General features: G+C 37.0%; 1 protein-coding gene across 1 annotated transcript in view; it reads right to left on the bottom strand.

Annotated features, from left to right (window-relative positions):
• LOC103607378 (tropomodulin-3-like) overlaps nucleotides 1–14,756 on the bottom strand; it is a gene marked incomplete at its 3' end in the record, with an annotated part of 34,126 nt that overhangs the window by 3,057 nt on the left and 16,313 nt on the right. The window contains exon 2 of the mRNA XM_008591886.1: nucleotides 2,793–2,992. Within this exon, the coding sequence (XP_008590108.1) occupies nucleotides 2,793–2,918 (126 nt within the window). The remainder of the gene's footprint in view (nucleotides 1–2,792; nucleotides 2,993–14,756) is intronic.

Here is a 14,756-nt window from a genome sequence, read left to right as displayed (position 1 = left end):
AAAAAAAAAAAAAAAAAAAAAAAAAAAAAAAAAAAAGTTACTTTCCTTCGCCATCAATATGGCATGCACGTATGTATTGTTATTTCACGGTGGTGGTGACAGAGCTGCACTATTCCATCTGCCTGCTCAAGCCTATATGAACTATATAGTTTTTAAATGATATATTAGCTGGAATCCTGGCTCCTTAAATAGTCTTTGATCACAAAATAACAGCTAACTGGTTTTGGAGGCTATAAACCCTTGAAACAAGCTTCATTAGAAGTATATTCTAATTGAGTAAGTTAATCGATCATTATTACTTAACAAACATAAAAATCTCGCTAAAATGACTGCCACTAAAGATACCATGTTTCTCTCTTGCAGTGGAATTTTGTTGTAATAATATATTCCTAGCCTTGGAAATGAAAAAATAGCTTTTGTCTCAGCTGGCTGACTTTCAGAGATAGGTGGTTTGAAGAAATGCAGTGAGTTAGCAGAGGAGTACACTGAATGCAGTATAAGGACAGTAAATAGACCTCTGAAATAGAATCACACACCCTTTCATCTGTTCTTATCTATCTTCTGAGACTTTGTAAATTAAAGTGAAACGTGTTTCTCTGGCTGAAGTGGCTGCTACTATCCTTACCCTCTTTTTTTTTTTTACCTGGTCCCTCACTAGAACTCTTCACCAAAACATCACTCAACAAGTGGCATGCTGTCAATAAACATCATTGTTCTCCTCATCTCAACTACCAGTACCTGAGGTTGTGGGAATTGCACCTGTGGTGGGGAGTTTGTAAAATACGTTCAGAGGTTAGAACTCAAACCTCCCCATATAAGAAGCAGGCCAAAGATTTGCAAATAAGAAAATATAAGTCATCAGATCTTAGATTGATACCATAGTGCATGAGGTAAGAGTAAATTCACTATGGTTTAATGGAAAGACCGCTAGACTCTGCCAGGTATCAGTCAGGCAATGAGCGATCTAGTCTCGATTCTTTCCCTATTTGTAATAACTGAGGTAAGTCACCTAACTTTTGTTCTCCATTTGTAAAACAGAGGACAGGGACTAGATCAATGTTTCTCAACCATGTGCGTTTTTGTCCTCCAAGGGATATGTGACAATGTCTGGAGAAATTTTTTGTTGTCACACTGGGGGAAAGGAGTACTGATTTTCTGTATTTTATGATGCTTTGACATCTTGGAGGCCTGGCTAATCCTGGAGAGACTGTCCCTCCCAGGGCTAATTCCTAGAAACAGCATCCCTACATCCCCCACCCCCATAAGCACACCTTTCACACATGAACCAACCAATCTAGGGCCCATACCCCAACCACCTCCTTTATCTAACCCATGTGCCAAGCCAATATTTCTCCTGCCCTAAATGACAACCAGAGACCACTTCTACAGCCCTGAGCCTATTGAAATTATTCAATCTTAAATTTGCTCAAACTTGCCTACCCTGCTTGACCCATTCCTTCCCAAGGAAACCACAATAAAGGCTTTGAGCCATGCTTAGTCCTCAATCCTTCTGCCTCCTGCCTGACCAGGTGCTTCTCCATGTGCCCCTGTATAGTGTGGTGTGCCTCCTGCTCTTGGGAACTGAAATAAACTCTTCTTTCTAGGCAGTTGTCTCTGTCTGTCATCTTCCCATACCTGATGAAAACAAAATCCTAGGTACATTTTAAAGCAGGGAGTGTGCTATTGGCATGTATTGAGTAGAGGCCAGGGATGCTGTTAAACATCTTTCAATGCACAGGACCATCCCCCACAACAAAATTATCTAGCCCCAATGTCGATAGTGCCAAGGTTGAGAAACCTGCACTAGATGAGCTCTTATGTTCCTTCCAGTTCTAAAACCACTTGATTCAAATAGGTCTAACAAGGTGAACTGCATGTAGAAGATGTTGTGACATGATCAAAACATCACTGTTATCCTGAGTTATCCCCCAGACTTAGGTGTACTGAGAACTTTTCCTTATAATAGTAATTATGGTTAAGGGATTTGATCTATAGCACAGATATGTACCCAATAACAAGAACAGTTTTATCCAACAAACCCTACCTCAACCCTTAAAAGGTAGTTAAAATCAATGCCTCAGCATAAAAATGTCGTAGAAAAAAGAAGCCTAACAAATAACCTTTATCTTCAGGTTCTTCCCTCACTACTTCTCCTCCCCTGCCAATACCAGGGAATAATTCAAGGGTTAAAGGTGTCTACCTTATCCTTCTGTAATTTATAAGACAAACAATATCCATTTTGCAAATTAAAACATATACATATTTTCAGGTCTGCTCCACAGTGGACTGCTGTATTGCTGAGATTCTACTTAGATCTATTCTACCAATAACTAGAAACATATTCAATTTGGTCAGCATCTTTCAGAAAGGTAACAACTAGGTTTAAGGTCATGAACAAACTTCTAAAGACACTCTACACTGGAGCTGTCTTGGTATAGAACCTGAAGAGGCACAGAGGTGGGTGTATATCAAAGAGCTAATCATCTGCTGCATTTTAGTAAAAACACTCCTCCTTACACAGAGAAAAAAGATTTCTTAGAGAAAAAAAATTTCAGGAGATGTTTGAAATTAAGGATGTTGGAAAAGACAGTCTAGAACAGTCATATCACAAAGATGATGGAGGCAGAAGTGGGGGAACTGGAAAGAAAGCAAAAAGCAAGTTTATTTGGATAAAGAGGAGGGGGTGGAGGTTGTCAGGGAAAAGTCATGAGAAAGATAACTGCTCAAAGGCAGCTACTTAGTTTCAAAGGACTTGAAAGTTATTTAAGCTATCTTTTTCAGCTAGCACCTACCTCAGGGTCAAGATCATCCAGAACAGTTTCCAGTTGTTTCAGTTCTACTTCTGAGAGATTCCCAAGGAGTTCATCTTCATCAAGGTCCTTGTACTTTTCTAAGTCCTTCCGGAATGGTAGTGCCATAATTTGCAGTGTAGAATGTCACTTAACTTTTGCTATTCAGTACAATCAGACTTAACTTCTACTTTTTCTTAAAGCTATGGAGAGAAGGAACAAAAACATTTTTAAATATTAAGTCATCTCCATTCACTTAGATCTATTATTAGGTTAAGTAAAAATGCAATTTCCATGCATCATTTACTCTTTGATCATATATCACATATTTCCCTTGCCTAGGGGTCATTCCATACATTTACCTTTTGTCTTTTGTTGGGGAAAAAATCAACGTGGGGAAAAAAAGAGGGACGAGGAAATAAAATTCACATCCACTAAGACAGCTACTTGATGGAATTTAAAATTTCTGATAACTAAATTTTAGGGAGAAAGAAATTATGTACCAAAATAAAATTTTTTCTATCAATGACTTCAAATTATTCTACCAAAGTACATTGCCTACAATCTGTTTAAGGCACGTTTGTTTCACTGTAAATTGTTTAGGAGAACAGTATGACTCAATATTAACATGGGGGGATATCAATACACTCCCCACAGAGGGAGTGGTCTCTTCCCACAGGAAAAAAAGATTTTTCGGAAAAGGTGTTTAATATAAAGGAAAAAATACAGCATTCTAAAAATATTTCAATAAAATACTCAAAATCATGCTGCAATATGTCACCCACTGACTGGCAAGGTTGGTCAGGAGGGTCTGACTGTAGGAAAAGACCTTCACTTTGGATCTTTCCCAAATACTCATGGAAAAGGTTAATCAACAAGCAGTATCTCTCCAGATACAGCAGAAATGTTACAGAAAAGAATACTTAAAATAAGTCACATATAAATTGAAAAGTAAAAAAAAATCCAGTATTCTATAAATTCTAGCCATATACGTGGATTGTCTGTCTCACAAAATTTACCTACAGGAATAAAAAATAATCCTCAGATTTAGCAATTTGGCTACATTTTTCTTGACTGCAAAATGTCCAGTACTTCAAAGTGTAATCTACTTCCTTTTCTACCCCCTTCTTCCAAGTTCTCCCAACTTAATACTTTAACATATTTTCCTCTACAAGCCAGTAACATTTTAAGGATCTTTTTATGTGTTTTCATCTCCTACAAATGGAACTGTTCAAACCACATTTAGAAAGGAAGTTCACCACAGGCGTCTGACAGCTAGCAACTTAACTAGCAACCACCTTAGGTGCAAAACAAGCAAATGAACAAAATTTGCTTATGCAGATGTTAAATTGCAGGCATTTTGTGTAAGTGCCCAAGGCAGGTCAGTGTTTACACCTGTTCTACTGGCACTCCTTCTACTAGTAGTTATTCTGGATCTTTTCTTTCTTTTGGGGGGGAACAAATTGCCATTGTTGTCATTACTAAATCTGTTAAGCCTCCACTTTGTACTTCCAACTTGAAGATAGCAAGCTTACGGGAGGGTGCGGTGGGGGATTAAAAAAAAAAAAAGGATAGTAAGCTTACAAGTATTCTAAGAGTATATTTTAGCTATTAAAAATAATATAGTATGCAGAGAAGATTCAATAAAAGATACCAGCACTTTTAAATATATTAACCATAAAATATAACTTTGAAGAAGGTGACAGGCAATTTTAACGGACAAAATTAAAAATAAGACCACTGTGAAAAAATATTGAAGATACCAATGACATGGTATTTGAGACAGAAAGGGGTAAGAAACTGATAAAAGTACATGAATATGTACCAAGAATAATTTAGTTTATGCTAGTTCTAAATGCTTGGATAATCAATATTAAAAGTTTTTAATGTGCTTTAATATAACTTATTTTTGAAATTTATAGTATATAAGAAAGCCCATTTTTAGTCTCTCTCTATATATACATATATCTGTATATATACAAGTCTAATTATTTTGAGCATCCGCCTCTCTTTACTCTTAAGTGTCCCAGTATGGGTCATAAATTCAATGGTCACCCTACTAATAAGGCACTCTAATGGGCAATAGTATAGGAATGAGGTATTAGAGGCACAGGCAATACTATATGGCACCCAGGTTCTATAAATTTGGAACATGACATTACCTGGAGAGATGAAATAGCTTACTTCAATAGATTGCTTCTCCTTATACCAAAATAAAATCTATCACACAAAGCATGTTTATAATATTGCTTAAAGAATAATAAAATGAATACCCATGAACACAGTGACCAGCTTGAGAGAATGTTCTAGCACCCTCATGTTCACCTCTCCAGCTGCATCTCCCTCCTGAAAGAAGTAACCATTATACTGAATTTTGAATTAATAATTCTCTTGCTTTCCTTTACAGTTTTACCTTACATCCACATATTTTTAAGTTTTAGTTTTGCCTTTTTTTACACTTTATATAAATGGACTCACACAGTATGCATCCTTCTCTGACTTGCTTTTCTCATTTAACATTGTTTTGAGTCAATGCTTAGAGCTATACTTCTTTCCATTCCATTTCTATGTAGTATCCTATCATACAAATGAACATTTAAGTTACTTGTAGTCTTCCCCTCTATTTCTCTACTACAAACAATCTTGTTGCCTATTTCTTAGTATACAAGTGCAAGACTTTCTCCAACATTCAAACCTAAGAATGAAATTGCTGGGGAAAAAGTATGCTTACACTCAATTTTATTAGATAATGCCAAACAATTTTCAAAGTGATTGCACCAATTTATATTCCTAGAAGATTCAGTACCACCTGATAACCCATGTTGTTCCTCATCCTTGCTAACTGTTGGAATTATCAGAGTTTTTATTTTTAGACATTCTGATGGATTGAAATGGTATTTCACTGTGGTTTTAATTTGCATTGTGCTAAATTACAATGAGGGTGTGCAACTTTTCATATGTTCACTGGTCAGTGGTGCTCCTTATTCTGTGAAAAATCTTTTGCCCATTTTTATATTGAGTTGCTTAACCTTTTTTCTTTAATAGATGCCCTTGATATTTTCTGGATACTAATCTTTGTCAGTTATATGTACCAAATCTCTTCTTCCATTTTCTTTCAACTCTTACTAGGTTTATTATGGTATATCCTAGGGGAAAACATTTCTAAGTGTTTTTCATTTAATTTTTAAAGGAATTTACTTCTTTAGCTTGTTTATTCCTTTTCAAAGCAATGGGAAGGCATTTCCTTCAGATTTAGATTATGGAAGTTTGCCAAGAGGCATGAACTTCCAGGTAATGTACCAAAGTTTCAATTCTGCTTCAATAAAGCAGACTAATGCTTCAATAAAACAACTCACGCTCATTCTACCTAATGTTGCTTGAAACATACCACTAGTGTTCTTTCATCAACTGTTCTCATTCTCAGATTCTCTAACTTGATTATGCCTTCTCTCTCAACTCTCATCCTTCATTGAGGAACATCTGTATACTGACAATGTTCCAAATGTAAGCAGGAGTAGTTCAGACACTCCTTTGGAAGAGAAGCTCTGGAAGCAGTGCTTTGCTTTCTTTCTGTCTTGGGGATGACATGTCCTTCTCTTTTCTCTTGTTTGTCCTTTGACATCCATCTACTGGAAGGGGAACAAATTCTGAATGGTGAAACCAGGGTGCTAGAAAAGTATTTTAAATCTATACTGTCACTACAGGAATTTTTTAAAATCCCCAAGCTAATGTAAAATACATTTCATAAAAATTAACAAAGATAATATATGTACAGCACAGGAATACAGGAATAGTTTTTTGTTGTTGTTTTTAAACATAATATTCCCAGAGTCACTAAAAAATTAAAACAACAAAAAACCAACTTTTGTAAATAAACGAATTTTAACAGGTAAGTTAGGCAAAACTTAAGGAAGAAGCAGACTTTTAAATTTGAAATTCTGGTATGTTTGGGTTATTTAATTTTTCACCCTTAACTCACTTTTTAGAGCAGTTCACTGGTTCTCTAGCTTTAGAGTGCACCAGAATCTCCTGGCAGGCTTGTTAAGATACAGATTCCTAAGTCCCACTCACAGTATTTCCTGACTGAGTAGGTCAAGGGCGGGCAGACAATGTGCATTCCTAACAAGCTCCCAGGTAGTGCTGATGATGCTGGTCAGGACTACACTTTAAAATCTACTGCTCTAGAGCAGCTCCTCATCAGTTCTGACAACTAGGTCTCAAGATCTTGTGACAGAGTCTATCTTGTCCTACTCAACAGGCTGAAGAACTTTGTTAAAATAAGAGTATTCCCCACAGTCGATGGGCACTGTTGCCATGGTATGCTTTCCTTTCCACTTGGCAACTGCTTTGCTGGACTTCCATATGTCCTTTAGTGGAGGCTATAATCAGGGACATCTGGAAACATTCTGGGCTAAAAGTCTTCATCTGTTAACCAACCTATTTACCACTTATCTCTAGAATCCTTATTTTTCACACTGGACTTCCAGGACCATGCTATTTTTTTTTTTTAATGGATTCTCAACAATCTCATTTTGCTGAGAGGTTTTAAATTTTAGCTTCCTATATGAATAATTTTTAAAAACTTATATGCACATTTTAGGCCTTTTGGATCACTTAAAACAAATCATCATTGCAGGATTTCAGTTGCCACGTTTATATTCATATTTATCATGCACCAGCACCAGGTAGAATTACTTTAATTGTTCTAACCTAATACAGAAGCAGCTTTAATACCTAACTGATGCACAACATAAAGTTCACAGGGTATTATGTAACCAAAGGTTTCTGAGATTCAAACACAGAAAAATGAGACAGTTAAGTTTGCACATGGCAGATGGTAGGACAGGCATAATGAACTCAAAGAGAACTTGCAACGAAACAGTCAGTACCATACGCCCATTCAATAGCAACTTAATTTTTGCACTAGGATCCAGAACAATTTTTTTTCCTTTAAAAGGATCTGCAAACTACATAAGCTTGAGAAACACTACTCTACTCTATTTAACCAATCTCTACTTATTTTCTTCAAGTTTTACATTTTTATAGAGAGTAAGGTCTTCACACTGATTATATTAAAAAAACAATTGTGGAATTACATGATTTACAGATATATTCTCTCAATATATGAGCTGTTAACCTCCATTTCGTCATCATTTCTATAGGGCAGGCTCAAAGTTTTCAGACTTTCTTACAGTTCTCTCTTCAATGTACACATGCAATCATATTGATCTTTGGATCAAAAGCCTTATATAGATTCATATTACCTATAACAGGGTTAGGCAAACTACAGCAAGTAGGCTAAATCTGGCCTGCTGCCTGTTTTTGTAAATGTTCTATTAGAACTCAGTCACATTCATTCATGTATGTATTGTCTGTGGCTATTTTTGTGCTAAAATGGCAGAGCTGAATAATTGCAACAGAGACCAGATGGCCTGCAAAACCTAAAACATTTACTGGCCCTTTACAGAAAATATTTACAGAAAAAGTTTGCCCATCTCTGATGTACAAAAGGAAGTCCAAACTCCTTAGCATGAGACACACAATTCAGAACCTGATCCAGCTAGCTTTCCAATATTATCTCCAGCTGTTTCTCATCACATGTCCTATCCTCTAAATAGGCCAAACACTTTAGGTCTCTATGCCTTGGCTTATTGTTCCCTCTCTCTAGAAAAAAATGCATTTTTTCCCATTTACCTCTGTCCTCAATCAAGCCCCTACACATTCTTCAAGACCTAGCTGGAGTGTCTTATCTTCTCTGAAAATCTCCCTACTCTCCATTCTCACTCCCAGGCAAAATTAATGGTTTCCTTATCTATGTTGCCATTATCCTTGCATATAACTCCATTCTAACCACAGGCTGCATTGTACATAGATAACTTCAAACTTAAGAGTATAACTGAAAATACTGACATACAGTGGGGTAAGAGGACGTTTCGCAAAAAAGCAGATAGAACAAATTGCTATAAAATGATGGTAACTTAACTAAAGAAAGAAGGCAACATTTACATAACCTAATTATTTCCCTTATTCTTCTACATTCTCATCAAGTAATCTTCTAATTACAACTTGGCTATTCATGTAGCTTTTAGCACTGTAAATAATAAACTGACAATCTGGCTTATGTACCAGTCTTTTATGAGTGTGGTTAGTATAGGCCAGTTTTTAAGAGATTAAGCACCTAGTAGTAGACTGAAATTGGGTCTCTGTGAAAAAAAAACTGTGGACCACCATGTAAAATCTTATCCCAGGGTTGGCTGGCCAGCTACCCTCTGAAGACACCCCTCAATCTCACTTCAAACCAACAATGATACTGCATTAGAGTTAGTCATTCTCCTGTCTCCACTGCTAGACACTGTAACCCCTTGAAGGGCAGACTCTCTCCTAGATCTCATTCCTCACTGGGTTGCCATCACCACATACAATACATAGTGGCACATAGTTAAGCCAAATTTGATTTGACTGGATCATATGCCAGTCTCTACTTTCCCTTCTTTGGTAGTTCCCTCTTCCTCTCCCAGATACCTAGTGTCCTCTTGTTCCCTAACACCATTCCCCTTATCACAAGTAAAAATGGACTGATAATTAGTCTTTGATACTTCTGTTAATCCTTTGCAGCCTCTGCATTATTCACCTTTTCTTTCCTCAGCGTCAACACATTTTGGCTGGTTATTCAGAGTTCTCAGCTATCTAATCTTCCCCAGTTAAAAACAAAACAAAACAAAACAAAAAATATCTGATCATCAGTCATTAGACCTCTGAAATCAAATAAGTCTGGATGAAACTTTGGTTTTCTTTTGGGTAAGAAATGAGTTTCCTCCTCAGGAGGCACAGAGCCTCAGGTCAGCCCCACTTCTGCTGCTGGAGCCTACTCTTCAAATGTGTCAGTCAGTCTTCAGGCTCAAGACTAGGTTTTTTCTTCACTGTCTTCTCCTAGGACCTCTGGGTATTGAACCTCTCTGACCCACCAGATCAGAGATTTTTTCTAGTCTCAAGATTCCCAGATGAGAATTCCCAAATCTTGCTGGCTCTACCTTTAAAACATCATCTCCACTGTGTTCAGTGTAGTCTATGTCATCATCATCTCTTACTGGGTCTCTTGCAATAGCTTCCTAACTGGGAACCCTGCTCCTGCTCTGCTTTATAGTCTGTCTTCTATAAAAGTATCAGAGCTATCCTTCTTTTTCATTGAAGTTTTTTAAAAATTGTAAGTTGACACATTTTAATTGTATATATTTATGGGGTACATGTGATATAATTTAACTGAAGTTTTTATTGAGATAATCATAGATTCACATGCAATTGTAAGAAATAATGGAGGAATCCTTTGTATACTTTGCCCAGTTTCCCCAGCGGTAACATTTTGCAAAACTACAGGATAATATCACAGTGAGGACACTGACATTGATACAGTCCACTGATTTATTCTGATTTCCCTGGTTTCACTTGTATTTGTGTGTGTGTGTATTGCATTCCATTTAATTTTATACCTGTGCAGGTCTGTGTTTTCACCACCACAGTCAAGTTATTGAACAGTTCCAACATCACAAAGATTCCTCATGTTGCCCTTTTATAATCACACCCACCTCTCCCTTTCTAGCCCCTGGCAACCACTGACATGCCTTCCATTTCTAAAATATTGTCATTTCAAAGATGTTACATACAAGGAATCAGACAATATGCAGCCTTTTAGGGATGGCTTTTATCATCAAGCATAAATCCCTAGAGATACATCCAAGTTGCTGTGTGTATCAATAGTTCATTACTTTTTATTGTACTCTATGGGATATAGGTACCACAGTTTAACCATTCAGATGTTGAAGGACATTTGAATGACTCCAGTTCTTGACTATTATGAATAAAATAGCTATGAACATTCACGTACAGGTTATTGTGTGGAACGTAACTAGACAGATCTCATTAATTCCACTGCTCATGATCTTCTAATAGGATCTCATCTCAATCAAAATAAAAGCCACATTATAGTCTGTAAGGTCCTACATGATCCTTCCAAGACCTAACTCATCTCTAACCACTCACCCCTTGCTTACAACACTGCAGCAACCCTGATCTTATTGCTCTTCCTCCACCCAACCAGGCACATGCCTGCCTCAGGGCCTTTGCACCTGATGTTTCTTTTGCCTGAAACACTCTTTCCCCTGACAGCTAAATGACCTGCTCCCTACTGCTGAAATAGGCAATCTCTGTTTTCTTACCCTGTATTTCTCTGTATATCATCAGACACATTATTTATTGATCAATTCATTGTCTGTATCCTGTCACTAAAATCTAAACTATATTCAAACAGGAACATTGTTTTGTTCATGACTATATTCTCAACATCTAGAACAGAGTGTGACACAAACTAAATACTAAAAAAAAAGAAAGAAAGAAAGAAAAGAAAAGCAAATATAATTAATTTCAAGGCTAAGGATAAACATTTAAAAATCACTTAACATGGAGCCATTCAAGATTACTGAAACACTAATCTCTTAACTTTATATAACAATAGCTTTGTTTAGGATGTTGCTTCTTAGGTTATTCTAAATTAGAAAGCTGTTTTTTTCTGTTTGAAAAGGCAAGAATGCTTATTGCTTTTTTATGCTAAGAATTAATAGAAAAGTAAACACTCAAGCTGCCTAACTCCATATTTTTAAGTTTCTCATGTTAAATTATTGAAATAGTCCAGTTTGTTTTTCCTTCAAAATTTGCCTTTTTAAAAATTAAAAAATATATACCCACCACCCATCTAAAAATTAAAATGTATACACCCACCAGCTAAAATTAAAAAGAATGACAATACCAAGTTTTGGCAAGGACATGGAGCTACTGGTACTCTCAAAAATTGCTGGTTGAGGGGCCGGCCCGGTGGTGCACTGCTGTAGTGCGCCGCTTGGGAAGCGTGGCGGCGCTCCCGCCGAGGGTTCGGATCCCACATACAGACCGGTTCCCGCTCACTGGCTGAGCGGAGCGCAGGGGCAGCGCCGAGGGTTGTGATCCCGTTGCTGGTCCCGGTCCGGTGCGGGGGCGACATTGGGGGTTGCGATCCATTGCCGGACACGGAAAAAGACAAAAAGGAAAAAAAAAAAATTGCTGGTTGAATACAAATTGATTCAACCACTTTAGAGAACTATCTGGCAGTATACACTAAAACTAAATGTACGTGTACCATAATGGCACAGCAATTTCATCCTTTGCTGTACATCCAAGAGAAATGAGTGCTTATGTTCATTTAAAAAAGGGGGGGATATACAAAAATGTTCACCATAGATTTATTTATAATATTCCTAAATTGGAAATGACCCAAATGTCTATCAGTAGGAGTTTACACAAACGAATTGTGTTACATTCATACAATGGGATACTACATAGTAATAAAAAGTGACTATTGATATATACAAAAACATGAATAAATCTCAAGTGTATTATGTTGAGAGGAATAAAGAAAGCTAGACATAAAATAATACATACTGCATACTTTCACTTATATGAAATTCAAGAACAGGCAAAACTAATCCACAGAGGATGGAAACCAGAGTAGCTATTAGGAGGTACTGATTAAGTAGGGACATCAGAGAACATTCTGGAGTGATGAAAATGTGCTATATTCTTGAATCAGGTGGTAGTTACACAGCTATATACAGATATAGAAAATTCATTGAGCTGTACATTTAAGATTTTCTCCCTTTAAATTATATCTCAAAAAAACTAAAATATATGCTTGCTCTGTGCAAGTAATTATATGTATTTGCTGCTGAAAATTAAAAAGTTTCCAAAACTTGAAATCTGCTTTTTCTGTAGCCATCGTAACAAGTAGCTATTAAAAAATGATCCAAAATTTGCCTTTACAGGCCAATAAATCACTGTCAGTCTCTCTCTCCTCTTCTGAAAGTCACCCAATCAGGAACAGACTCACTCCTTACAGTAAACACTCCTCTGAGTGCCACTCAACCAATCACAGTCATGCTTCTTCAGATGATGTCAACCCACTGACATCATCCCTCTGAAAGTTTGCAAATCCTTGATATCAAAGCTTCCCCAAAATCCTATATAAGAAATTGGCCTCTTCTACTCAGAGAAACTGTGCCTTGCCAGCACAGCTCTCCCTTATTATAGTAAACATTAAATTCAGCTTTGCCTTTTTGTTTCAGATAATGACTGGTAGTCTCATCATCCTTTCATGCTGAAGAAAATTTTCAGTGATTATATATGTTTATTTGTAAATAAAAACATTTCAGTGTTGACACGTACTAGATAGAAGTTAGGATCAAAATATTCCCTCTAGATAATTATCCATGTATTCTTTGGAATTGGATATGGTTCACTACCTAATAATTTCATAAGTGTCTGCTTCAATTTACTTTGGTTAAAAAATTACAAATCAACATTCCTTTTCCTTTTTTGCTGGGACCTGGCTTCAGAATTAATCTGGAAACAATGTAAAAATAAGTTATCTGTGCCTGGCGATTTTAACATTTAAAGCATCTAAATGCTCTCTTATTTAGTGTTGGGCTTGAGTTTCACCTCTGCTGGTTTGAGGAACATTTTCTTTAATGATAGGGCTGAAGTAAAGAAAGTTATCTATTTATCCCTGAAATTATTAAAGCACAGGCTCAGTATGAATATCTGTCAGGGACAGTATGTGGCAAATTCCTTAATTACAAGGAACTTTTTAAGACTCTCATAGAGTCATTTCCTTTTTCCCAACTTATGATTCTAAATAACACTAATTATAACCGAAAAATTTCCTCAGTGTCTGTCTTAGCCCATCTGGGCTGCTACAGTAAAATACCATAAACTGGATAGCTTACAAACAACAGAAATTTACTTCTCATAGTTCTGGAGTCTGGGAAGTCCAACATCAAGATGCCAGCAGATTCAGACTGGTGAGGTCCTGCTTTTTGATTCCTAGATGAGGCCTGTACTCCTCACATGGTGGAAGAGACAAGGCAGCTCTCAGGGGCCTCTTTCATAATGGCTCTAATCCCATTCAAGAGGGCTCCATCCTTATGACCTATCAACCTCCCAAAGGCCTCACCTCCTAATAGCGTCACACTGATGATTAAGTTTCAACATATGAATTTTGGGAGGACACATTCAGACCATAGAGTGTCCACCATGTCCAAAGCACTGTGCACACAATATTTGCCTTCTAAAAAATAAAACTCATTTCATTTTAGTTGTACATAATGTGCATTACTGTTGTAGTAAATAAGACATTTTTTAAAGGAAATACGTTGGATACTAAATCTATCCTGTTCAGTTCACTGACTCTTCTATATAATGAAGCTTAAAAGAAAGTACTTTGGGAGGGGGGACAGCTGGCCAGTACAGGGATCGAACCCTGGACCTTGGTGTTATCAGCACCTTGCTCTAACCAACTGAGCTAACAGGTGAGCCCCAAAAGAGTACTTTAAATACTGATTTTTGTGGCATTATTGGGATGCTATGGTTGAACCAGATGTGGGCACACCTGAGTAAGATAGCTGCTTTGCACACAGAAGTTTGAGAAAATGGTGGCTGATTATTCTGTGTAAAAGTTTCATGGAGATTAATCAAGTATGAGATTATAGCTAAGTAGCCCTGTCTTTCCTGCCATTGCTACTGATGCCATCTTGAATTTTTTAAAATGAGAACTATAATACAAGAAAATAAAGCCTGAAGTCTGAAGGCAGCCCAGAAAAACTTGTTAGAGCCAGAACAAAGAAGAGATTTAAGTAGGAGCAGGTTACTGAGGGCAACCTTAAAGTAGAAAACAGCCAGATCATTTCTGTGACTATTACAAGAAAATACTTAACAGGTTAGTCATATCACTTTAAAAACAACCTTTCAACAAGACCCTACTGAAAGACTTTGTGGCTCCCATGTGAGTAGCCACTTCCTTTTCTGGCTCCAAGCAGCAAACCAGTCCTCAGTACTATCCCACCTCCTCTCTTTTTCTTCTTCCTGGTAGAGGTGCGGCATCAGAGA

This window comes from Galeopterus variegatus, unplaced genomic scaffold (genome assembly GCF_000696425.1).
Source record: "Galeopterus variegatus unplaced genomic scaffold, G_variegatus-3.0.2 Scaffold7369, whole genome shotgun sequence".
NCBI classification, from domain to species: domain Eukaryota; kingdom Metazoa; phylum Chordata; class Mammalia; order Dermoptera; family Cynocephalidae; genus Galeopterus; species Galeopterus variegatus.
This window is presented reverse-complemented; position numbering and strand designations above follow the sequence as displayed.